Genomic DNA, 27,538 nt, shown 5'->3' on the forward strand with positions numbered 1-27,538 from the left:
TCTGGGTTCTTCTACTTTCCATTGCTGTGCTACTTAATGACTTAACGTTTTGAGTTGATTGCACCGCCATACTTTCCGGATTACCTGTTCTGGAAATCTTCCAAAACGAGCTTTTCAAAAATTTTAAACCATGATTTCTGATCAGAATTTTCGATATATTTTCAGAACAAGATCTATGACAAGATCTATGGAATAAGCTTCTTTAACATATGAGATATGTGTTGGAACGAGTTTTCTATAACGAGCAACCCAATGTTTTACTCACACTTTCTCCTTCCTTTAAAAGAGGATGGCGAAGATTAAAGATATTTTAATCCCTTTGCTATTAGTATGGGGGGCAGTGCAGGTGGTAATAATGGAGGTGGGGAAGAAAAAATCTCTGTATGAGGAGTAGCATATAATTACATCTCTTAATACGATGTGCTGGTCGGTTAAGACAGAAAAAGAAAATACGGACAAATTTCTTCCTGCACCCCATCACACTGAAATTTTTTATCCAGAATAAGGGTGTAATGAGTGTCTTCCAGAAAAACTTTTCCGGAATAGGAATAATGTGTTTTAGAATAGGGTGCAGAAAATTTAATGAGATGCAGGAAGAAACACCCAAAAGAAAATTGACATATTGAATTGGGTAATATTTTTAATATTTCTAAAATTAATTTTATTATCAAGATTTAAATTTTAAAAACGTATATATCATTTCAGAGATGTTTAGAAGTTGCGAGGGTACATAAAATGTAATCTTTGTCAAAATAAAAATTATATTAAAATTGATAAAATTATTAGTATGTGCTTTATTTACCAAATATAGATATAGTTGTCAAGAAATCTAAAATAATGCTTCTTCTAATAATCTGACGATTAAAGTTTCGTACTGTGATTTAGATTGTTCAAAATATTAAATATTATAGGCTGTATGAAGAGTAGCCTATAATATTTCATATTAAATCATGATTTTATAATTATTTTAAATTAAAATATTAAAATTATAAAAATATGACATGTAGTAACAACTTAGAAAGATAATAACCACGTCACCCATTTAATCGTCAAATCATTTAATTATTAACAGAAAAAATTAATACTAAAGACTCAATTGAAAAAAAATAAATTTATTGAGTATTCAATAAATTATAATAAATTAATACTAAAGACTCAATTGAAAAAAAATAAATTTATTGAGTATTCAATAAATCATAATAATTTATCGAGAATTGACCGGAAAATTGATAGTTTCCAAATTTATTAGGAATTTTTCAAAATATAATTAAATCTATAATATATTTCGTGATTAGCATGGAGCACAATTTATTGAATTAAAATAAATATATGATTTTTTTGTAAAAAACATTTTTATATATGGAAGAAAGAAAATCCGTTGAAAAAATATTAATGGTTTTCTAAACAAAAGTAATTGCATTTATTACCCAATTAATGTCAATTAATGTAAATAGTCCTTTTGAAATAAAGTCAAAGATTAGGATCAGGATGAAATGTATGTTATTTCACTTACTCTTATGTTGATGGTATTCAAGATACTTTAAGGAAGATTTGGAGTTTGAGACAAAACCAAACCTCACCAATAAGACTCCACTCAAGATTATTTATGTAGTTCATAATTTTCTTAAAGTTTTTTGGTATTATTTTTCTAACTTTATGTATATATTACTAATTTTATTCTTTTTATTTTGGATTCTACAGATAGAATTTAGAGACACTATTGTATTGATATTTATAAACAATCAGCCTTCGACCATCATTTACTAAAGAAGCATAAATTGCATGTAAATAATAAAAACCTTTTATTATATAGAAAAAGTTCAACTTTAAAATCTTTTAATGTTTTACTTTTAACTTTCAATCTTTTCTCTATTATATTTTTTTTCTAAACTTTAATTTTTATTCCATTATTTACATATAAAACCCAACTTTAAAAATTTAATTCAAAAAATCTGTGAATAATACACAAATTGGATCCAGGTTTGGGCTTGACGAGAAATAATGTCCACTAGGAACAATTCCTATACAAAAAGCAAAATATGATCTCTTTGAAGAAAAATTATTAAATGATCATATATTGCTTAAAGACATTCCCGGTATTCACGTAAGATATCTATAACAATCCTGATTGTATATTCCTATAAATTATATTTTTTAAGTTGATTAGTTATTTGAATATATTCAATTTTTGCAGGGTTGTAGAAACATTTATTTATGGTCCTCTTTATATAGTGAAATTACTAGCCTTTATAATCCAAAAGTTGAGAAAAATCAAATTTCTATGTCTCATATATTGGTTGAAAATGAACTTATAGAATCTTCCAATAAAATAACCATTGGATGGCATGTGAGTTACAATTATTGTATTTATAATTTTTTTTCCTAAATTTAAGTTATTTACTTTGTCTATTAAATGTCAATAAAAAATTAGGTATTTTTAATGTTCGTATTAAAGAATATTATTTTATAAAATATTTTTAGTTTTTCATAATATATATTTTATTTGAAATAATGATTTTTAGTTTTATTAAATTTATGAGTTATAAATGTAAAGAAAAATAAATAAATAAATAAATAAATATATTAATTTTATTATAGTGAAGAAGAAAATATCATAATTTTTTGTTTGTGTGAAAATAATTTCAAAAAATAGATAAAGTCGAACATAACAAAACTAAACTTCTAATTGATTTCATACATTCATATAAGGTACTTCCAGCGATATATTCCAGCGATATATGGTGATGCAAAAACCTATTTTTATACATCATTTGTAACGTCCCATTTAAATAGATAAAACTAATTAAATAAAACGTCGCATACTTAGTAATATCTAAAGAGCATGGAGTTTAGGGTATGAAGGTTTACATTTATCCAATCATAATAACATTGGAAACAAAGGCACTACACTGCTTGGAACAAAATATAAAAGTTCAACAGTGGCCCAGAAGACTTGCCCATAAGCAGGGGATTACAAATTAATTAAAACTCTCCAAATGTGGGCTCAACAGTGAGCCCAATACCAATCCATGACCATCAAGCTGCAGCATCCCCATTGTCACTACGATCACCAAGGGTTCCCATATCTGCTCACACCAAGAAATTTGATGATCATTGCAAAAAGGAAAACCACACAAGAATACAAACACAAGCAAGAAAGGGTAAGCTAGAGTGAAAAGGTTTTATCATACAAATGAGCATACAATTTAAAAGCCAAGAACACATAAATTAATCAAGCATGTGATAGCAAACAATGCAGGACTCTAAGACTCAAATTATCCGGATACATATAATCAGTCAGATTCACTGGATACTTGCACTTGTGGTGGCCTCTACTACTCTGCAGAGCCATTGCCAATGGGTTTCACCCTACCACGCACAAGGTTGGCCTTCAAACATCTAAGGCCATTATCCTGCCAAAAACTAGGGCCTCTTGCTACTCTCACCACTTGAGTCAGTATGTTCTACGTGAGACTAACTGACTCTTTAGAGCTTCAGGATGCAATCCTTTCTTGAATCCATACTTAATTATATACTGAGGCACCACCACGAAACCTTACTAAGAGGTTCGTGGAATTACATCCATTACTTGAGGTACCACCATGAGCTCTCCCCAAGAGGGTCATGGAATTACCTCCATTACCTAAGGCACCACCATGAGCTCTCACCAAGAGGATCATGGAATTACGTCCATTACCTGCAGCACCACCATGAGCTCTCACTGAGAGGGTCATGGAATTACGTCCATTACATGAGGTACCACCATGAGATTTCACTAAGAGGTTCATGGAATTACGTCCTATCCATACCATAGCCATGTCTCACCAACCAATCATAGAATGATCATGCATACCAATCTCATGCCAATTTATAACCAACCATCCAATCATGTTTCATACGCATAATCATACCAACTTATCAATTCCAGCCCATGAACCATTTAATACATGCATAATCACCCAATTCATGCTTTAACAGAGTAATTCAATCAAATATGTGACAATCAACCAAGAACAGAGGAAAAAACAAGACCTGAGCACGTCCCTGCCCAGTTCTCACTTAGGCAGAAGCCCTCGCTCAGGCGAGAGAGGTCCTCTTGCTCAGGCGAGCTCCTTTTGCCCAAGCGAGAACTCGAGTAGTAGAACAGTGGCTTTTGCGTTTTCTTGCTTAGGCGAGACCTCCTCGCCTGAGCGAGATGGACTCTCGCTCAAAACTAGAGCTCGTCACTTGAGCGACAGCTCGCGCAAGCCCTAGGGAGCACTTCTAATACTCTCGCTTGGGCAAGCCTCGCTTGCCTGGGCAAAAACACCAGGTTCCTCCACTATTCACATGTGTGCAACAACCAGACATTCACAACCAAACAGTGCTTTAGCATTTCCTAAGCAATCACAACATCAAACAAGCCACACTATCATGAAATAAAACCAAAGCAGGTAGTATATCACAAGAAACAGGCAAACCCTAGCTTCCCTTACTTGGACAGATGCTAGCGGAAAGCACAAACACTCAACACAGGGTTTTCTACAACTCCAGCAACAAAGTTGCGAGCTGGAAATACTAACACCATAACCCAAAAATGAGATTACTACAAGAACTCTAGTTGGAACCACGAAGAATAAGCTGGAGAATAGAAAGTATGAGTTAAGAACTAACTTACGTGGATTAGGAATGGAGTTTGCTAGCTTGACGCGGAAAGGGGCCAAACCCTATCAGAGCTCATTGTTGTTGTTCTATGAGGGAGGATGGGAGCTGTTTTCTGAAAAGTGGGCAGAATGAGAGGGTTAGAGCTGGTTTAGGGGTTTTGGGCACCCTATGGGCCACCCTTAGGCCCAACAGATTAGGGCAGGCCATTAAGAGCAAAAGAAGTGGATTTTACATCATTGACGGTAAGAAGACATATCATTATATTTTAATTGATCCTAATTTAATTTATATAACTAAAATATGGAAGACAATATACTATAATAAATCTTAGGTATTAGTGCTTATTCTCTTTTCACTTTTTTTTCTAAGGCAAATGGATGTTTTGCCTTTACATATAATAGACACTTGATAGAAGATTATGATTAATCTTTATAAATAAAAATTAATTTTATTTATTCATAGCTACATATCATTATTTATTTATTTTTATGCTACACACATTTTATTTCTTTAAATTTAAGTCAATGTTAAAAAATTACTGTGAGATGATTTTAAGAAGACATGATGCTATAATACCAAATGTCGAGGTTTTGTTCAGGTTGACAATAAATTTTTTTTTGTGGATATTTCTGTGACACATTTACCTATGGTGGACCAATTCATGAGGTTTACATGGCTATTACTCAGGTAAATAATTATACAATTAAATTTCCACTTTAAGTAAAATTGAATGACTCTTAAATCCATTATTACATTTTACTTTTTTAAACACACTTGTAAATAAACATATTTAAAGAGTTTGAAATATTTTATGATATGTTATTGACAAAAGTTGAGGTGTATTTTCAAGATCCAAAGACAAAAAAATGGTGGATAAGTACAGAAAATGTAAATATTGGATATTATTCAGCAAGATTGTCCTCAAACTTAGGGTAACATCCAGTGGAGGGTGGGGTGGAAGAACGAAAGCCAATGTTGGTAGTCTTAGTCCTCCAATGGAATTTGGACACTTTCCCGATGGAAACAAGGTCCATGGATTTTATTTTAGATCTCTCGAAGATTCAAGAGAATTCACGAAAAGTTTATACGCTTGAACTTTTCTTATCAAAGCTTTCTCTGACAATACTAATTGTTATGGTGTTTATTACTATAAAGATCACATAGGGGTTTATGATGAAGGTGTCATCCAGTTTGGAGGACCCGGAGGCAAGTGTGAAATTTAATTTTCTTTATAATTAAACTTTATATAGAATTTATGAGTTCAATAATAATCATCATAGTTTATAATATATTTTTCAATTATTCTCTCTATTGTCTTGGTCATAACGCTATCCATTTTCCAAATAACGCTGTATCACTTTTTTTTCATTGAATAATTCTTTTATCATAATATCGATATGACTTATTCGTTATCAAGAAATTATTAACAATGTTGAAAGTGTTGAGAAAAAGAGATGGCAAATAACCCTGCTCCTGTGGGTATTGTCCGAACTTGTTCCCATTTTGACGGGAAATCTCCGCATTGACTGGGTATGAGTATTGGTATGGGGAATCCCCGACTTTTTCAATTGGGTATGAGTATGGAAAATCCTCGACTTTTTCAATTGGGTATGGGAATGGGTATGAGGATGTACATATCCCCACCATAATACTCGTCCCCGCCATATCTCCGCCCCTATTTAAATTATTAAAACATTCACAATTAATTAATTAACACTATATATATACTTTCTATTTTTTATTTCTTCTAATTATTTGGTTTGTCATGAAAATCATCTGCATCTCCAATATATTTTTCATCTTATCATAACCTTTATGTAATTATGTTAAAATGATGTATGTCAAATAAAAAAAATTATGTCTCACATTTGAATATTTCTATTTTTTGTTCATATTTTCCTTTGACATGAGAATGTTTAATACTCTCAATTTAAGTGTTTAATAGCATAAACATTTCATTTACTATGTAATATAAAAACAATATTATGTATATATTATTCTTATTCATTTTTGTTTCATTTGAAGAACTCTCTTTTTTTCGCTAAAATAATTTTCGTTATTTATCAACCATTGAGTATATATGTTGATATTTGAAAAGTTTGCTTAGATCTCTAAGGTATTTTTCATTTTATCATACCCTTAATTATACATTTGTTTTTCTTTGTGCAATTTCTTTCACTAGTCTCTCAAATTGTTTCTAAGACACACATTTGTTAATTTTTTAATATTTTTATTTTTTGTTTATTTTCATCATGTAGAATACTATTTCAATATATTTTATCTAATTATTTTTTATTTTCTAACTCATTATCAATCATACTGTAATTTTTTCACTATAATTTTATAAATAACTTTTATTTACTACAATATAAAAATTAAATGTAATTGGCATGAATATTTTTTTATCACCATCCAAGATATATTGGAGTTCAAAAGATACAAGATCTATGTCAAAAATGTTATTATTATGTTTATTATTTGTTCTTTGCGTCATTTTGATCAAGTGATGTATTATAACTTTTATTAGTTTATAAAAAATAGATTCATTAGAAATTAAAAAATTAAAGTAAACAAATATTTAAAATATATTTTAATTTGAATATTTGTTTTCCTTTTATATTATTTTAAAAATATTTTCAAATTTTATCAATTAGGTTTCATTCATGTTTGCAAATTTAATAAATGTTTTGATTCTCACGAAATTTTATTTGATATTCTAATATAAAATGTAAATAATTACAATTTATTTCAAAGTATTTGATATGTAAGAAACAATTATGCTCCTAATATTGAATATTTGATAATATTATGTTTCCTTTACTGTATTTTTTTTTTATAAAAATTAATTAAAATTAATATTGAAGTAGTAAGAAAACAAGTATGGGTATGGGTACGAGATTATCGTTACCTAGTGAGGATGGGGATGGGACAAAAGTTTGATATATTATAATTAAGGTTTAAACCATTTTTGTTCCAAAATCTCAATTGGGTCCTCAGATTTTAAGTTGTCCCAATTAGGTTCTCACTTTTGAAAATGTGTTCCAATTTGGCTATTTCCGTTCGTGCAACATTGACGACGTTAACTTTGTGCCACGTGTCAGCTCCTGTTTTTTTTTTTTATTTAATTCTTTTTAAAACAACTACCACATGACAAATTAGAGTTCTACCACATGCCAGCTCGTGTTTATTTTATTTTATTTTATTTTTTTAATTAAAAAAATACAAACTTGCCACGTGTTAATTTAGGATTCTACCACGTGTCATTATTTATGTGAAAAATCCCAATTTGGTCATTGTATTTATTATTTTGTCTCAATTTAGTCTCAATTCTGCTAGTGGCCTTTTTTAGTAAGAAGTTTTGTCCTCGTATGATGCAAGCTTCTACGTATTTGCGGGAGCTCTATGCCATTACAACAACTATAAAAAAGGGGCGACAATATCGCTTAGGCAATTACTTCATCATACAAATAGATCACAAGCCTTTGAAAGATCTCTTTACTCAAACTGTTCAGACGCCAGAACAACAATTTTACATGAGTAAATTGTTGGGGTACAATTACACGATCCAATATCGTCCTGGTCGCACTAATGCTACTGCATATGCATTATCACGAATTCCTGACAAACAAAGTAACTCTCAACTACGCATCATGACGGTTTCTCATTTCCAATTTTTGGAGGAATTTTGCACAATTCTTCAGTCTAACCAACAATTTCAGTCCATGAACCAAGATATTGAACAAGGTGCTGAAACTGTAATTGACTACAAACTTCAGGATAACCTGATTTTTTTCAAGGGAAAAATTTGGTTGCCCCCCTCTTTTCCTTTTGGTGAAGTACTGATGACATAATTTCATTCAACCCCTTTGGGTGGTTACTTAGGATTGGTTAAGACCCTTAACCGATTGCAGGAAAAAAAATTTTGGCCAACGATGTCTAAGGATGTTAAGGATTTTATTCGAAGATGTGTGATCTGTCAACAGATTAAGTATAGCCCTCAAAAGATAGCAAGACTCCTCCAGCTTATTACACCACCCACTCGACTCTGGGAAGACTTGGCCATGAATTTCATCACCCATCTTCCTCCTTCCTGCGGATATACAACTGTTTTGGTAGTTGTCGATTGCTTTTCTAAAGCTGTCCATTTCGACCCTCTACTCACTCAATATTTTGCTTACCAAGTAACTCTGTTATTTATCAATTTGGTGGCCAAACTCCATGGAATGCCTAAGAGCATTATTTCAAATCATGATCCCTTGTTTTTAAGCAAATTTTGGCAAGCACTGTTCAAGGCTTGTGGTACTCAACTACGTGTATGGTTGTGCTCCTCCTTCACGATCAAAATATTTATTAGGGCAATCTCCAGTGGAGGCAGTAGAAGAAATGTTGAGTTCCCATGAGGCTCTGTTAGCTAAATTACGTAAGAATTTGCACAAGTCTCAAAAGCACATGAAGAAGTTGGCGAATACTCATCGACGTGATGTCCAATTTGAAGTAGGGACTTGGGTGTATGTCAGGCTTCGTCTGTATCGTCAAACTTCGTAGCTGGATGTACTCCTCACAAGCTAGCCAAACGCTACTTTAGTCCTTTTCAAATTATTCGTCGCATTGGAGTAGTGGCATATGAGTTGGCCTTACCCGCAACATCTCGCATACATCCTATTTATCACTGTTCTGTTCTGAAACTCCATGTTGGAAATCCCCCGACAAAGGTTGGCATCCTTCTTGCAGACACTCATCAAAATGGGTCGTTGTTAGTTCCATTAGTTATTTTGAATCACTGAGAAGACACCTCAGTTGATCCATCAAGCATACAAGTTTTGGTGTAGTGGATGAGGCTTTCTCTTGAAGAGGCAACCTGGGAATCATGGTCAGATATAAAACAAACTTTTAACCTTAAGCACAAAGTTTTTTTCCAAGGGCCAAGGGATGATACAGATGGGGGAGCTAATGGACCGTGTAACACCAACAACCAATTGATGTGAGCGGGCCAATCATAAGGAAAAGCTCTAGGCAAACTGCAAGACCAGCTGGATGGAATGAGTTTATCCACTAAGAGAAATAGTTTCTTTTACAATTATGCATTATGCAGAATGAGAATAAATTATGCTAGGATTTGTGTTTGTCTCCGTGTTTGGTGAAATTCTATTATAGGGTAGATTTGCTTATATATACTATTGTAAGAAACATTTTAAAAGAAGGAAAAAGGAAAATTTCATATTCACTCTACATTATCTTATCTAGAGGGTAGTACCTCGAAATACCAAATTGTTTTTCATCCCCTATCATTTTTTAACCAAATTAATTTATTTAAATTTATATTTTGTATTGTACTTTATTTAAAATATATTTTAATAATTTTTAGACAACTTTATAAATTTCTACATAAACATTTGAATTTTGTAATTGTTATAAAACTATTTTAAAATTTTACATTTGAATTTATAAAGTTGTTATTTTTACATCAACTCTAACATATTTGTCTAAAAATGATTGATATATAAATATTTAAAACAAATTGTAAATAAAGTTCAATGCAAATATAAATTTAAATAAATTTAATTTGGTTAAAAATATCATTGTAATATTTATATAAAAGTTAAATTTGGTCTCAATTGGGAAGGGATGAAATTGCTCTAATTTAAAAAGAATTTGAAACTAAATTGAGACAAAATAACAAATACAAAACCAAATTATTGAGATTTTTCACATAAATAATAATACATGGCAGAACTCTAAGTTGACACATGACAAATTTTTTTAAAAAATTAAATATTTAAAAAATCACGAGCTAACACATGACAGAACCCCTAATTTAACATGTGGCAATTATATTTTTTTAAATTAAAAATAAATAAATAATTAAAAACATTAAGAACTGAATTTTAAGGTTGGTGATACACTAGCAAAAGAGACCAAATTAGAACACATTTTAAAAGATGAGGATCCAATTGGAATGACTTCAAATTTCAAGTCGAAATTGAGATATTAGAACAAAAAACGTTCCTAAGGTTTAAACCTAAGAATTATTATTTATATGTGTAATAAACCTGAATGGGGAATTTTCTGTATCTGGAACGGGAATTGGGTCCTCTTGCATTTACTACATTCTATGGAAAAAAATGTAGTTCGTTTCTAGATTATACTACAAAGATTTAAAGAGGAAAATTGAACAATATTATACTACGTATATTTATGAAATCTTATTTGATATACCCATTTTACATCAGTTTATATGAAAGTGATACCAAGTCATTGCTTTCTACCAAGCTGAATAAGAAGAAAAAAATTCCAAGACTCTTCGTTCAGCAGGATCAACTGAACTGTTGTCAGTGGCTCAGAGCCCATACTTGGAATTGTGAAGCAGAATGAGCTTTAAACCGCTTGCAGTTGTCTTTAATGATTTGCAGAAAGGAACACGACAGTATTTCTCTCTTAAAACCACGTCGTCCTTGCAAGACCAAGTCTGTCCTCGAGGAGAGCTATTGGTCCACAAGAACCTCTCAGAGAATGGATTCACTAGACTCTCACGAAACTCCTGCACTGGCTCACAAAGCAAACCCTGAAACAGTCACAGAAAGAGTGGTGTTAAAAGTTTTGAATACAAGAGAGTGAAGTAAAATGGGGATAATAACTTTTGATACCTCTGCCATGCATTTGATTTTCAAAGGGCTATCCTCACTGAGTAGGACAAGTTGTCCATCATTTTGGTTTCTTCTATATAGAAGAGCAAAGTCAAGGATGTGGTCTTCTACAGTTGGTGAAACAATTTCCATGCATTTCTGGTATGAAAGAGAAGTTCCACTGTCTTCACTAAACTGAGACTGGGGAGAAGCAGGTGGGGTTGGAGCTATTAACCTTCCTTCATCTGCTGAGCTCTGGATTTTAATCCACCAGTTTGTCTTCACTATACATTCTTCAATCCATTCCAATGCCAAGGAAGCCTCTGAAGTTCTTCTGAAGATTTTGAACTGTCGCATCATACGGTCCAGTTCCCTTATCACTGACATTGAAGAGTGATGATAGCTATACTTGTGAGAAACAACACTGCTTCATTTATTTAAAACAGTAAAAGATAAGGAAATGACAGTTTAAGACACATTACCCAATCTTGGAATGATTAACCTAGTCCCCTTGAGACCTTGTAAAAGCTGCAGAGCTTTCCTTGATTCCTTGTTCACAAGACAACTGGTATCCACAATCATGTCCCAGCTAGTCTTCTTTGGCACCCCACTAATATCCTGCAAATTAAAATAGATATAAACATACTCTACCCAGTTTATTGAATCATTCTAAGTAAACATGAATGCATGATATTTCCTGTGGAAACTTACAGAAGGGTGGTTAATGTGCTGGTCTAAAATTTGTCCACAATTACTGAAATGAAAGCTTTTGGCTGCAGAAACAGGGTAAAAAGTGTTTGATTTTCCCTTGTCTGCTGAGCTATTTAGTGATTGGAAAGGTACCCTTTCCACTCTGTCCTCTGATGTCACAAGATGTTGCTCCTGTGCCAAGTTGATTTGGCTGCAAAAAGGATTTCTTTGCAACTTTTGATTGTCTTTCCACGGAGACTTGGAATGTTTAATTTCTGCCACCTTACCCTTCTTTGTCAGAAGCCGCAATTGATAGGCATTTGGACTGAAGTTTTCCTTATCTGGAGTGAAGATTTCTTCGTCCTCTTCTTCCCATGCCAAATCAGAGAAATGACCCTTTGAGATTGAGCTATTTATTGTATCAATCTGTTTCAGTTTACCACAAGCGGAACCTATGATTTCATTTGGATAAACGTCAAGATTAAACGTACCCTTTGAAAGGGGTGACTTTTGAGGCTTGAAACATTCAATTTCTTCTACCTTACCCTTATTTTTCAGGAGCCTCAACTGAAGGGTATTTGGACTGAAGTTTTCCTTATTAGGGGTGAAGATTTCTTCTTCCTCTTCTTCCCCGTCAAAGTCAGAGATGAAATCGTCTGACATTGTACTATTTTTTACATCTGTCTGGTTCGTTTTGCATAAAGTGGGGCCTGTGCTTTCATTTGGATATATGTCAGGATTAAATATACCCTTTGAAAGAGGTGACATTTTTGACTTGGAACGTTTAATTTCTTCTACCTTACCCTTATTTTTCAGAAGCTTCAATTGAAGGGTATTTGGACTTATGTTTTCCTTATCTGGAGCGAAGAATTCTTCCTCTTTCTCCCCATCCGAAACAGAGAAAAGATCCTTTGAAATTGTTTTGTTTATGATATCCTTCTGGTTCATTTTGCTTAAAGCGGTGCTTTCACTTCGATGCTTTGAAAAGGGTCGTGACCTTTGTGACCTTGAATGTTTAATTTCTTCTACTTTATCCTTTTTCAATAATCGTTTCTGGAGGGTATTTGGACTAAAATTTTCTTTATCTGGAGTGAAGATTTCTTCTTCCTCTACCTCCCCATCCTGTACAGAGAAAAGATTCTTTGTGATTGTTCTCTTTCTGATATCCTTCTCCTTGCTCATTGCAACTTCAGCGTCAACGTTGGCTGCATTCTTAACTGTGCTCTTGCTAGTTCGAACCTGAGGAGCTCTATTAGATCTACCTCTTCTTGACCAAATATTATGATTTGCTGAAGTTTTCTCCTCTGCTTTTACACAGCTTTCAAGGATTTCCATATCAGACTGCAGGGTCTGATCCTTATTCATAATATTGAAAACTAATTCTTGTGTCATTGATAAATTGACTGACTCTATCTGACCTGATATGAGGGAGATGCTATCTGTGCACTTGTTTCTAACGTCTTGAGTTATTTCATTGAGTAAGTGCCCACTGTCATGACAAAATTTATCCTTCCGCAGCTGTGACTGTGATCTATACATGTCTTGCTTTTCTACGTCAGATGAGGAATCAATAGCAACTATGTCAACAATTTTAATCTGCTCAACGAGGGTTCCTAGCACAGCTTCCTTGACTGGAAGCAACATATCCACAGAATCCATATTTCCAACTCCAGCAGTAAAATCATCTGACGTGCTTCCATCATCTTTGAGGGCACATTCGGATTCAGATTCCATAGGCAGTATTACATCTTCGGCTAAACTTTCCTCATCAAGAGGCGCAGGAACTGTAAAGGCATCTACAACACGTTCATCATCTCTGTCTGTACATTCATATTCACATTCAGCTTCTTTAGGCAAGTTGAAATGAAGCTTTTCAAACGAATTTTCATGACCAGGTGGTAATGGGGAGGAAAGTGTATCAAGTGGAGTATGGAAATGCAACATTTTGGTCTCCAAAAAAGCTTCCAGAGGTGGCAAACATAAAGTCTCAGACAAATTTTCTGTCAGTATGTCATGACCTCGGACAAGTGATCCCACATAAGGTGGTGATAGAACCTGACTTACAGAGTCACCCAAACTTTTTTCACCATCAGATATTTGGATTCCAATTGCTTCCTCTTGCGATGGGCTCTTCTCTTCTTCCAGAATCCAAGGTGCCAAGTGAATCTCCTCTTCCACAGTTAGTTTTACATTCTCATCAAGGAATAAAGAACTTATATCCTCAACAATTGAATCCACTTCCATTTCAGCAGAACAGCCATTCAACTTCTGCAGGTTGCGAAAGCAGAAACGTAGAGATCATGTTATAATACTTAAACAAAACAGCAAAGTAAGCCTGGTACATAGTTCACAATCAGTACCCTGTTCAAACATAACTTACAAAAAACAGTTGAATATACAATACAACACAGACAAAGGGACACGAAAATTTTTAAAAATTGAAACACATGACTCGACTAATATTAAAACACACAAAAAATTCATAAATAAAAGCACAAGTCTTTGAATCGAAACATAAACATATTGTAATATTACGTCTTTGGATCTTACTGCAGTGTTATAACTTTTCTCTTATATAAAAGTGAATAATATTTAAAAAAAATAAATATTCAAAATAATACAAAATGCATCTAGACATTAATGCATGGTAACCTAAGTGTGGTATTTTTTGTTTGTGTACTAAAAGTATTCCTTAGCAAACAGGGGACACTAATGTCTAGCCAAAACAGAAATGTGAAGACATAAAGATCAGCAAAAGGTGATTTACCTTTCATAACAACAATAAAGACTCTGGTCACTTATAATATGTCTTCAAGACATAAACGCGAACAAAATGAAATTTACCTAACATAAAAAAGCCTTTTTCATGCACGTGACCACTGACAAAGTCCCATTGGTATATCTCTTCAAGACATAAATATCAACCAAGTAGAATTTACATATCATAACGAGATCTTTTTCATGTAAATGACCTGGTAATGAATTATCTACCAATTATGTCAAGCTTCTTGGTACATCGAGCACTATTCAATTCGACGCTTATAATAATTGTACTTACATGAACCTCAAGCTTTTCTCATGCAACTCAACAGAAAATAGTTATACCGCCATTCAATCATCACAATCACACTGTACAGAGTAAGTTTGTTATTTTTTACAATCAACAGCTTAAAAGTCATATCAAACCCAATTTTTGATTCGTTTAAAGGCCAAAATGCAAAAGTCATTAAACATACAATTCAAAAGAAAAGAAAAGAAAGTAAAAGAAGATATCACAAACACCTCGTGTGAAACATTCAATTGTATCATACCTGCATTTTCTCTTCATCCTCCTCCTCCTCCTCATCTTCTTCTTCTTCGGCAACCACATCCAATTGCGCAACAAACGGGTTTTCCAAATCATAGGCTCGACTAATCGGAATCCAATGCAGACGGTAAACCCTACTGGAAACCCCAATCCTGAGCACGTCCCCCTCCCACATCTCCACACTCACCATCGGCTCGATCCTCTTTCCCGACACCCACGTCCCGTGCACTGCAACGTCATCACCAACCACCATCGTTCGTTTTGTTCATTCATTTCATTCATTCAACACCAAACCAATCAATGAAAACAAGAAAAAAGAAAGGAAAGAAGAGAGGGATAGGTTACCGGAAGACAAATCGACAACGGAGAAGGCGCGTGAGGATGGCTTGGAGCGGATCTGAAGGTGGAAGCGGCTGATGCTGGGGTGCGTGAGCATGAGGTCGCAGTCGGGGTGGCGTCCCACGAGGAGAACATCCACGTGCTCTCCTCGTGACGCCTTATCTGGCTCCTCCGGCGGCTTGTTGACGATGAAGATGTTCTTGAGGATTGTGTTGTTCTTGAGCACAGTCAGCACTGGGATTTCACCTTCATCTTCCTCGCCTTTCGCTCGCTTCTCAGAATCCATTCTCTGTGTTTCTTTCTCTGGTTTTTCGATGATTGTTGCAGAATTTGGGTTTGAAGGAGTGAGCAAGTACTGAGTGAGGTTTAACCAATGAAAGAGAAGGAAAGGGTTTTGAATTGAATTATTAGAGAATGGTGACCGTTTGTTTGACGAGGTGCAACGGCTATTTCTACCTGGGTTTTAATTTTCTTTTAGGTTAAAATACTCCGATAGTCCTCGTTTTGGTTCAGAAATCTCAAATTGGTCCTCGAATTTTAATTGATCTCAATTTCGTCTTCATTTTTGTAAATGTGTTTTAAATCAACCCAATCGTTAACAGTGTTAAAATTATTAACGTTAACTTCATTTTAATTTTCTGACATGGCTTTATGCATTATTTTGAGGACTGAAAAATGGGTGTGTCGACCCTGATAATTAAAATAAGCACCATCCTTGAAACCCTAAATTACTGAATTAGGGATTGGAATTGGGTGGTGAAGGTAGTGAATGCGATTTTCACTACACCATGCAAAAAAATTGCAGCCAACAACTTCTTCACTTCCACCCTGTCCAACAAAAAATCAACACCACCAATTACATACCAATTACAAAATTAGGTTTTCCAAAATCAAAATACGAAAAAAAACGTCCACCAAAACAACAAATTTCATAACTTGAACTTTCGGCAACCCCAAAAATTTCTCCCCATGTTCTTAGGAGTTCTAGCAGTTCTCGTGATTGCCTTTTCACCGCAATAGCAAACAGGTGTTAAATCGAACCTCCTCACCGCACCTCCATGAGAAGAAACGTTGGAATCTTTCATCTCCCAACCATTGCAAGTGCAGGACGAGCAAGAATGAAAGAGAGACATTACCAATCTTACCAAATCAGAACGCAGGAGACAACTTCACCTCACCCTTTTCAAACCCTAAGCTTCAAAAGTTATGAACTTTTTAAAAGAGAAACCAAGAACACATGTTCCAAAACAATTGAATGACACGTCAGAATACATAAAACAGCCACATCATCAGGAATAAACGTCGTTTGTCAACTGATAACGGAAAGAGTTGATTTAAAACACATTTACAAAAATGAGGACGAAATTGAGATCAATTAAAATTCGAGGACCAATTTGAGATTTCTGAACCAAAACGAGGACCATCGAAGTATTTTAACCTTTTTTTTAAATGCGATATTTTTTATAATTTAAATTTATGATTTTATTCTGTCGATTAGGATTCTTGAATGCATGTAATTGTTATTTTTGAACTAATTTTTTCTAATAATAGTTATATACAAGCTTAAACATATTTTTATTTGTAAGAGAATTTTAATTTTCCGTTTGGTTTTTAATATTATTTTTTGTCTTATATTTGGTCTTGGTCATTCTGTTAACTGTAATAACATGGTACTTCTGTGATGAAAAAGGTATAAATTATTATAATAAAAAATTAAAATTAAATATATAATACGTAAATATTTGAATGTAAAGTCAAATAAATTTCATTAGCGACTAAATGTAAAGCTTATAAATTTTCATAAATCATATTTAAATTTTATCATAATTATAAAATAAAACAACACTTTTATATTTTATTTTAACATAATAATTTTTAAGTCAGTTTATTAATTATTTTAAATGGAAATCATTTGGATTTACAATTTCGTTTTCGTCACTTTAATAAAATCTTACTTTATTCGAAATCTATACTTACTTTATTGTACAAATATTTTACCTATTTTATTGTACAAAAATCAGGTTTGGTAAGAGAATTGAAACTTGTATGAAATGTTCTTATTATATACTTACTTAAAAATATTTGAATTTATTAAACCATAAACTTATTCATGATAAAAGGCAAAGGCATTTTTAACTAAAAATATATTGGTAATGAAAAAGAAAAATGTTCGCTAAAAGGTTATATAGAACTTAAAAGATAGTATAAGGATAATTATTTAACAACATGGAAAAGTTTTTTAAAACGATTTTGGCATATAATAGGAAATGGCAATGAGAGTTTGTGCAAATACAATGAAAAAGAAGGAATGCATTTTCGATTAAAATCATATGTTGTCTGAATATTTTGGTAATATACTATTGAGATAGAAACTTTTAGATAAATCTCTAATGATGAGACTGTTTTGGTCTAATAAACTAAAAGATTCTTAATTAATATGTAAAAATTTTAATTTTTTTTTAAAAGGACTAAATACAAGTTTTGAATTTTCTTAAAGCAAAGTAAATACGTGATTTTTTTTTGAAAAAAATAATAATAATTGCAAATCCATGGATTTACTCTGTATAAGACCCCTTCCCCTTTAATTTCCTACATATCCTCTTCTTTCCTTTCATTTATTTATTTATTTTTCTTTCTTCTCTAAAGTTTCATTTCCATTCCCATCTATCTCAAGATCCGGTCGCATCTGGTCGCATCTGGTCATAGTTGAGGAACTAAGAACCATTTCTATTCAATCAAAACTTTTAACAAGATCATAAGTTTTGAATAACCTTACCACTTCGACTTTAAAATTTTACTTTAAGAATAGTTATTGCATGGAAGGGGAGTTAGTTATTTTGTTATTGATTCGTGTATCTTATCATACTATGGTGTGGATGAAATCTATGATGATATGAGTATAATAATAATGATTGATTTGTGTTCAATATTACTATGATATATTGGTTTGAAATACTTTATGTGATTAAAAAAAGTTTAAGTATAAAAATATTATATTGGTTAAATCGGCTATTATGCTATATTTTAGAATTGAATTGGACCTATCATGATTGATAAAAGAGATTAAAAATAGGTTTAATTACTCGGATGAAACCTATTTTGGTAGAGGTGTGTCAATCTGATATCCGCTTTTAAAAAAGTGTCAATTGCATCCAAACTTTTGAATAAGTGTTTCAATTAGGTTCCTCTCGGAAAAAAATTATTAACGCCGTTAACGGCGTGCCACGTGTTAGTCTACAATTTTTTTTAATATTTTTTAATTTTTAATTTTTTTTTTGCAAAAAAAAATAATGGCACGTGTCAGTTCTCTTGTGTGACACATGACATTGTCAGTACCACGTGGCAATACAATGTCACGTGTCAGTGTCACTATTAAATATCATTGTGTTGATTTCAATTTAGTCCCCATATATGTCTTGATTCAATTTAGTCTCTATCTACGTGTATCTGATTTAATTTTGTCCTAATTTTTTTTAATAATTAAAATATTTTTGTAATCCTTTTTTTATAAGATTAAAAATAATTAAGTATAAATATTTTTACAAAACTAATTACTGACATTTATATCTCTCCAATTTCAGACCAAATTTATTATTTATATAAATGTTATACTAATATTTTTTATTAAAACGACTTTTTAATATATTACTTTATTAATTACTTTTTTTAAGTACTCATGTTTTGTTAATTATTTTTTTTTCAACATAGAACAATGTTGACCCTCACTAATTTTAAACCAAAATTTTTATTTGTATCAATGTTATACTAATATTTTTTTATTAAAAATGACTTAATAAAATGATTTTTACCACTAAATTTTAATATAAATATCAATACTTAATTTTTGTAAAAATATTTATATTTAATTAGTTTTAATCTTATAAAAAATGGATTTTAATAATTAAAAAAAATTTGGTCAAAATTGAATCAGAGACACATAAGTAGGGACTAAATTGAATCATTGAGACATATATGATGACTAAATTGAAATCAAGACAATGACATTTGATAGTGACACTAACATGTGACATTGCATTGCCACATGACACTGAGAATGCCACGTGTCACACTAGGGACCTGTCACGTGACATTTTTTTTTGCAAAAAAAAAATTAAAAATTTTAGAAAATTAAAAAATAAAAATAAAAGAACCACAAACTGACACGTGGCATACTGTTAACGGCATTAGTCATCTCCATTTGAAAGGAACCTAATTGAAGCATTTTCTCAAAAGTTGGGATGTAATTGACATTTTTTTATAAATGGATACCAGATTGACACACCTCTACCAAAGTGGGTACCGTCCTAGTAATTAAACCTTAAAAATACTAGTTGGAGTGAAGACCAATATGATATATCCATCAGATTTATTGAATTATGCAGACTCGTTGGACGAGCTCTAAATGCTAGGCGAAGTGGAAAATTTAAAACCCATAGACATAGGTCATTCTACTCATTGGACGAGTTGATGCTACCTGAGCGAGCCTTGTGAAAAAAGTTCCCAAGGATTTGGGTCACTAGGCGAGTAAGACCCTTGTAGAGCGAAAGTGTTTTATGAAAAATCCATAGTTTGGGATGAGTAAGTCACTTAGCAAGTCAAATTCTTGCTCAATGAAGCTTTTTTTATTATTATTTATAAAAGCTCCAAGTGGTCATTTGCTTAGTGGCTGAGTTTTAATTGGACAAGCTAAAATTCACTTATTGTGCAGAAAACTTTTGTTGTGTGAGCAAAATTCTAGGCTGGGCGAATTTTAATGTGTTTAATTCGCTAAGCCGGCCAAATGTTGAGTGAGAAAGAGAGAGAATTTCATGAACTCTAAAAAAATGAGTTTTTAAATATTTTAAATGCTAAGATATGTTTATCTTTAACTTTTATGTTAACTTGATATATATTGAATTTGGATATTATATTAATGTAATGGAAGTCTTATTTTGATTTATTACCATTTAAATTGAAATGATGCATATATGATTGATGATATATTTCTTGCAAAGATAAACTAAATTGATTATGGAGACAATTATTGAGACCGATTGATGTAGCATGAATTTGAGGTCTTTCTTATGGGATCATGACCATTGTTTGAATTGTCCATTAAGTGTTGATACATATGTTATAATAAATATTCTTTGCTTCATTGATGATCTAAGTCATATAGAGAATCAGGTAGTGAGAAGGAGAAGCAGAAGGAGAGTCCTCACACAGTGTGATGAACTTATCCTGATTTAATAATGTGTGGATTTGCTTATAGTGTATTTAAAATGAGTCTTTCTGAAAACATGAGTCCATTGAATGTTTCTTATTAATTGAAATTGGATTATTATGAATTGTTAATAAAGTTATTTCTCAATTTGCAAACCTCTCCTTATAATATTAATCACAATTAAATAATATATAATTTAAAGAATTAAGGGAAAAGAAGGATGTAAACTATATTTTTATACTAATTAGTTTGTTAACATTTTGAGAAGTTGTTTCATTCCATTGTCAATTTATTTGAATAATTATGTTCCACACTTACCTTAAGGTAAGGTAAAATTTTATAGATAAGTGAAAGATTTAACTTTACTTTTCTGTTATGGTAAACTTTTAGAGATAAGAGAAAGATTTAACCTTACTTTTCTATTTTTCAAAGAAAGAGAACGATGACACAAATTGTAACCATGATATTAATTCACTTAATTTGTTTGTATGAATTAGAATTTTTGCCCTAAGAACTTAATGATACAACTTAGTTTATTTTATGACGTATGTAATTAAGAATTTTGTTGTAAATTTGTGGATAGAATTTTTCTAACATGGAGACTCGCACATTACTATTATAACCACGCAAATATGATGTATATTATTAGACAAAGTGTTTAAGTTATACTCTTGCGTCCGATCAGTTAAATAAAGTCATAACATATACGCTTTTATCTGTTAAGTCCAACCAAAGTTCGTGTCTGACGAAATCCAACGTATAAAATAATTTACTATATTATTGTCAATTTACATTGTTTTCAAACTCAACATCCTAAATTATGTAATAATGAACTTTGTTTCATAACTTCTAAAATATTTGTGAAATAATAAGAAGGCTTAATAAACTATGCTATTATATATATATATATATATATATATATATATATATATATATATATATATATATATATATATATATATATATATATATAATAAGACAATGAATATGCGATTGACGTTTAATAAATATTGGGAAAGTCATAAGATTAATTATCTTTTGTTTGTGGCTTCAATTTCTTGACATGTTTAAATTTGAGTATATTCATTTTTTTTTTCTTAAAGAAAATGTATGGTGCTAATAAACGATAAATAGACGGTGAAAAAATTGGATGATCAGATGGGGAAAATGTTTATTGAATATACAATGAAACATCCTATTTCTATTGAAAGTAGTACTGTGACTTAAGACAGTGTCTCTAATCTAACAAATATTGAGAACAATGGTAATGATGATGAGAATTCAGACAGTTAATTTATAATGAAAATAAAGAAAAAATAAATAAAGAGATGAACAAAGGAATGAGTTGAATAGATATTTGGGCGATGATGCTGAAGATAATAACACTGGATTTGACCTTTTGGCATGGTGAAGATGCTGACCAAATATTATGTTCTTTCATACGAGAGGACATGTACTTGTTCCCTTTCATGGTTTTTTGAATCCCAATAATAGTTGAAAGCTTTGATTTGTAGTACAAAGTTGACTCAGAGGTAATAATCAATCAGAATTACAGAAATAATTTTTTTTTCTAAATGTAAAAATTGCTTTGACATTAAATACTATTTCTTTTTGGTCTATTCTTTATGGGATTGAAAACATTAAAATTTAAGACTACTCTTTATGGGGAAGACTTCGTGTATCAAAATATTGTGACTTTTTAAACTGTAAATTATATTTCGTGTTATGGATAAATTGTTATGTTTTTCTTATGTATGAATTAATTTAGACAAACTTGTAATAATTTGACTCTGATTTACTTGAAGCATTGAATTAACTTTTATAAATAGTATGCTATTTTTTTTTAATTAGATTGAAATTTTAAAAATTGCAACTTTTAACAAAATAACTTTCTTTTTAAAATCTTGATTCAATTCACCCAGCTAAATTCAACCAGCTTGTCCTCGAACATGTCTAATTTAATCTTACTAGTATGTTAGTATGTCAAATTTACATGATATATATTTATTTTATATAATTAAAGTTCATAAGAAGAAAAACATTTTAAATATGAAAATGATATTTTAATTCAAATTATAACAAATTTTCTTATGCATATATCAGTTATATTTTCAATTAAATATTAATTTATACTATATTACCAAGTTTCTTTTATTGCTTAGAGATGAGAGCTTTCGCTTAAAATAAATTCAAACAATTAAAAAAAAATCCAGTCTATTTGATATCAGGTTTTACTTTAAATCGGTTTAAATTACTATCTATTCGCTGTAAATAAAATCTGAAACTCTTAGTCCCAAAATACAGACACATTTTGTCAGTGATCATCATCCATACAATCTCGTTAATATAGTCACATCAGCACTTCATTTAATTCTCAGCCCCTTTAACGAAAGGAGCTAAAAGGCTAAAAAAAATCCCGTAAATAGTGTACACAAAAAATTAGAAATAATAAAAATACTAAATAAAGAAAAAGAAAATTGTTGTGTAAAACCTTATTATTACATTGCCAATAGCATGAACTACTCTTGTTTGTTACGAGCAGCCCTAGCACGATGTCTGAGTTCAGCTCTTTTCCACCTAACAATCAAGTAGCATAAGGAGAAGAGTGTATTGATCTGCACATAGAGAAAGATTTTGCAAGTCAATGTTAAATGTGAAAAGGAAAAAACAGCAGCACTGAAATGGTTGTGTGATGAAAAATACTAACCAAGATTATCATAGAAATGATAAGAAGAGGTCCAGACCAAAGAACTGACATAAATAGCCCACTGGGATCAAAGTAGTTCTGACCAGAGAAGCTTTTCCAGTTTTTACCCATAATTCTGTTCAGACGCTCAGCAAGATATACACCAACCACTGCATCAAACAATTTGTACTAAGACAAGCTTCAAGAACAACCAAGTCTTTTCCCACAACGTCATAATGTTCTATTGTGGGAACAAAGAGGAAAGTTAATAGAGACTAGAACTTCAGAAATATCTGCAAGATTGCAAGCATACAAGGGGATGGAAAAAATTAATCACAGTTAGACCACATACGTGGTAGGGATTATAAACGGTCCAATCAATACAAAAAAGGTAGAAGTCACATAATGTTGATATAAAAGTGGGAGATTGATAGTGTTAAAATGATCAACAACTAGTCACAGAAAAACAGCACTAGTTATCCACAAAGTTTAATGATGCTAGTAATAGATAAATATAGCCGTCATTGGGTCAATAACTACCACAAACATTTTAAAATTTTAACAGATAGCCTTTAAGATGGTATGGTGCATGTGCACCACTTGCTCTTCATAACCAAAGAGCTCTTGCATAAGAGACATGTTGGGTGTAAAACTATTCCTAGGCATAGCAAACAACTTAACCTTCCAGGGTAGTTAGTCTTGGACAATTTCTTTACAGTCTATTTATCAAGGAATAGTTGAGTTCAGAACATAGATGGTTAATCATGATACATAATGAAATGATATATCATACCTTAGGCCATTGTAGATGACTAATATCGAGCCAGTTTCACAATAATATCCTAAACATCAGTAAATCTACGATATCCTAAATAAAACCCAATATTTCTTTATTAATCAGCCTTTGTTTGCATCATCATCCTCTTTTCAGGATTTAAATTTATAATGATTCTATGCAAATCCTGCCTATTAAGAATTTAACTTAATTTTCCCCAAAAAGAAAATTGTGTCTCGGAAAATTTCAGCCTCACACAAAACGTATGGTACAATTGTTACCCTACCATCTTTATAACTTGATTTCTTTTTATAGGCACAAAGCAACAATTTTTTGCAGAAAGATAGCAAACATCAAAGTAGAATAAAATTTTCTAGACTCTACTACTGAACTTTAAGTATGATTCAACTTTTGTGCTTTATGAAAGACGAGTTCAGCACATCTAAGACTAATGCAGAGAATCCGTTATGTACATATTTGCTACTGTTAAACTAGATAAATCAAGAAACTTGTTAATACTGTATCAGTCCAGTGAAATTACATCAACATTTCTTAAGGTCCTAATGCACTCCCCTTTATCAGACTAATGTTTCTCCCCTATATACAATACATACTAACAATCTGCCTAGTCAGCTCATCCACATCCCCCTATAACCTTCCTCTTTGAATAGATTCCAAAAGTTGTGCCACTCGACCCATTATCTAAAGCAAGCCCTGTTAGGACAAAGTGTCCTAAAAGAATGCTACTAACTTTCCAGCACATTGATTATGAATGAGCTTGAATATTCAATTGGACTAAATGGGTACTTGACATAAACGATAATCCATCATCAAATTTCTCATTTTAAAAGAAATCTTTACATAAATGATATGGAGAAATTTACAACAATTTGAGCTCTTCACAATGCAAAAGAATATATTGTTTCAAGATGCTAAAATGGCTGGATTTTGTCCCACTAATTTGACAATAGTAGGTATATTTGCAATGCAAGAAACATTAACAAGCAAAATGCTTGCATGAAGCGCAAAGCCAAACATAATATTGGACAGCATTCCTCTCATTTTCAGACAATTTGTGTGAGGTATTTTATTTCAGCCAACGTCATCAAGCAAAGGCAAGGCACTCACTTAACTATTAGGAAGGATTCAAGGAAATCAACAAAATGAAACAAGAATGAGGCTAGCTGCCTCAAAATAAATAAATCAGTTTTAATTCAGCCTAAAATAAGTAAGGAATGAAACATACATGTCAAAAGGAATAAAAACATTTGAAAGTTCGTCTTCTTTCTAGAGATGATAACTACAAGCAGCAACACAACATGGAATCCTACTAATCCCATTAGCCATGGTTCCTGAAACAAAGGGTAAACAGAAAAATTAGTAAACCCAAAAGGAGAATTCAGAAAAAGAAAAATGATAGAGATTTAACAATCTGAGAACAGAAAACACAGAAAGTCATGATCCGAAAACCAAAGTACATATGTAAATGTTATAAGCATTGTACACTAAGACAGCAGTATATAGATATGAAATCTCAAGATACTCCTGCCAAGAACCAACATGAATTCTCTTCCATTGTTTCTTTTCTATTAAGCTGTCAAGCCAAATACCATCATTTTGTTTATATCCTTTGATATGCAACATTAAAAGATCACAATAAAGAAAGGGTCACTGACTACACCAAATTGCAAATGAAGTAATAGTTTCTTATAATCATCCCCTCTTCATCAAATTTGAATTTGAAAATTTCTATCCAACTTATACCTATTCCAGTAATCAAATATTACCAAACACAAAATCTAAAAAAATTCATAAGATTATATCACCAAAAAATATAATAGCACAAAATGAGATCCAAGAACAAAATCATGCCACTCACAGCACAAACAAGCACTAAACATCTACCAAACACAAATTTCACGAGGAGGAAAAAAACCTAAACCTTGAAAACTTACACCATATTTTGTACTTCAAGTTCAAGGATAGAATTCTCACATACCCAAATTAAAATAAAATGATATCTGGAACCCAAAAACTAAAACAAAATACAACCAAACACCCGTCAACAAACTTTTATAAACATTAAGATCATGTTATTCTGTCTGATTCAAACATCGAAATTGAGGATCACTTACAATAAAAACATATATAAGTCATACTTTTAATGGACTAAAATAATGAGAACAAGATTATTGAATTTATTCAACAACCACCATCATGTAAAGTTAGAGAATTAGACGATGACATCAGGATAGAGACCACAAGAGAACATTTTCACTTTCTGATTTGAAATACATTCTCATCAGAAAAATTATTAGAAGGCCTCCCATCAATCCAGTAAATTTTTCTTTTAATTTGGATTTCAATAAGAAAAGATAGGAATTGGCTTGATTCAATCTCATATTCCACTCTAACACAAAAATATAATGTGCAAGAGTAACTATGAATAACAAATCTAACACAAAAGGTTGATGAAAGGTGCTGATAAGATGTGGTTGGATACTTGACGAAATAAACCATCTAATAAAATAGGACTAAAATTTCCCTCCAAGTCATAAGAGAAGTTCAGACTTCAACACTGCAGCTGTCATTCAAGTAACAAACACCAGAAAGTCCTTATCGCCTCTTAAATTGTAGGAAGTAACGCATTATGATAATCACGTTGACAATCAAATTGAAAACACAAATCCACAATTCACAGCTCAAGAACAAAGAACATGAGCTTAAACTGAAAACCCGCAAATCCAAAATCAATATACAACAAACGGTGAGTCCCAATAACAAAAGAACACGGAGCTTAAATTTAAAACCCACAGATCCATAAATAAAGAAAGAACAAACACTAAACTAGAAAATCAAAAAAGAACAAACGAAGTTTAGAAAAACCAAAATTGGAAAGCTACCTTCCAGTCAATGGCATGGAAGAAACCCATGAAGTTATCATAAGCGGGGATAAAGCCAGCACGAATATCGGTGGAGAATTTCTGAAAAAGATCTGTCATAAGCACAATGTGTTCGTCCAGAGCAGATTTTAGTTCCTCCATTCTTCTAACACTTTAAATTTTTGTCTCAAAAAACAACGCAGTACACAGATTCAACTTCTGTTTATACACTGCAAGAGATTTTCTTATGCGGGAACTTTCCCTTCGTCAAAACTGAAATGTTGTTGCTTTTTTCTTTCTCGAACAATTCTTTTTGGGCCTTTTATTGGATCGGGCCCTTGTCATGCCCAGCAAAATAGTGGCTTCTGCTTCGTACCTTTTCCCGCACC

General features: G+C 31.9%; 2 protein-coding genes across 2 annotated transcripts; both read right to left on the reverse strand.

Annotated features, from left to right (window-relative positions):
* Positions 1-10,812: 10,812 nt before the first annotated feature.
* LOC114181174 (FHA domain-containing protein PS1-like) lies at positions 10,813-16,035 on the reverse strand. Its single transcript, XM_028067535.2, has 6 exons — positions 15,610-16,035; positions 15,269-15,492; positions 11,979-14,225; positions 11,750-11,885; positions 11,289-11,647; positions 10,813-11,206 (listed from the first exon to the last, which is right to left on the reverse strand). Exons 1-6 carry the CDS (start codon positions 15,887-15,889, stop codon positions 10,982-10,984), a joined length of 3,471 nt encoding a protein of 1,156 aa, XP_027923336.1. The 5' UTR covers positions 15,890-16,035; the 3' UTR covers positions 10,813-10,981.
* A 7,058-nt stretch (positions 16,036-23,093) lies between these two features.
* On the reverse strand, positions 23,094-27,427 carry LOC114181295 (uncharacterized). The gene is made up of 4 exons (XM_028067714.2): positions 27,171-27,427; positions 25,514-25,619; positions 23,514-23,662; positions 23,094-23,421 (listed from the first exon to the last, which is right to left on the reverse strand). The coding sequence occupies exons 1-4, from the start codon at positions 27,309-27,311 to the stop codon at positions 23,326-23,328; spliced, it is 492 nt and encodes a 163-aa protein (XP_027923515.1). The 5' UTR covers positions 27,312-27,427; the 3' UTR covers positions 23,094-23,325.
* Between the last annotated feature and the right edge of the window lie 111 nt (positions 27,428-27,538).

The sequence above is a fragment of the Vigna unguiculata genome, chromosome 4 (genome assembly GCF_037176805.1).
Source record: "Vigna unguiculata cultivar grain cowpea cultivar isolate G323 ecotype 2 chromosome 4, ASM3717680v1, whole genome shotgun sequence".
NCBI lineage: Eukaryota > Viridiplantae > Streptophyta > Magnoliopsida > Fabales > Fabaceae > Vigna > Vigna unguiculata.

Excerpts from the sequence above, each read along its gene's own strand:
- LOC114181174 (XM_028067535.2), bottom strand. The coding sequence starts at position 15,889 with ATGGATTCTGAGAAGCGAGCGAAAGGCGAGGAAGATGAAGGTGAAATC. Across the intron at positions 11,648-11,749 it reads GTTAATCATTCCAAGATTGG|TGATAAGGGAACTGGACCGT; the intron begins GTAATGTGTCTT and ends CTTCAATGTCAG. Across the intron at positions 11,207-11,288 it reads AAATCAAATGCATGGCAGAG|GGTTTGCTTTGTGAGCCAGT; the intron begins GTATCAAAAGTT and ends TGACTGTTTCAG.
- LOC114181295 (XM_028067714.2), bottom strand. The coding sequence starts at position 27,311 with ATGGAGGAACTAAAATCTGCTCTGGACGAACACATTGTGCTTATGACA. Across the intron at positions 23,663-25,513 it reads GTTTTTATTCCTTTTGACAT|TGGTTGGTGTATATCTTGCT; the intron begins GTATGTTTCATT and ends TGTTTGATGCAG. Across the intron at positions 23,422-23,513 it reads TCATTTCTATGATAATCTTG|ATCAATACACTCTTCTCCTT; the intron begins GTTAGTATTTTT and ends CTCTATGTGCAG.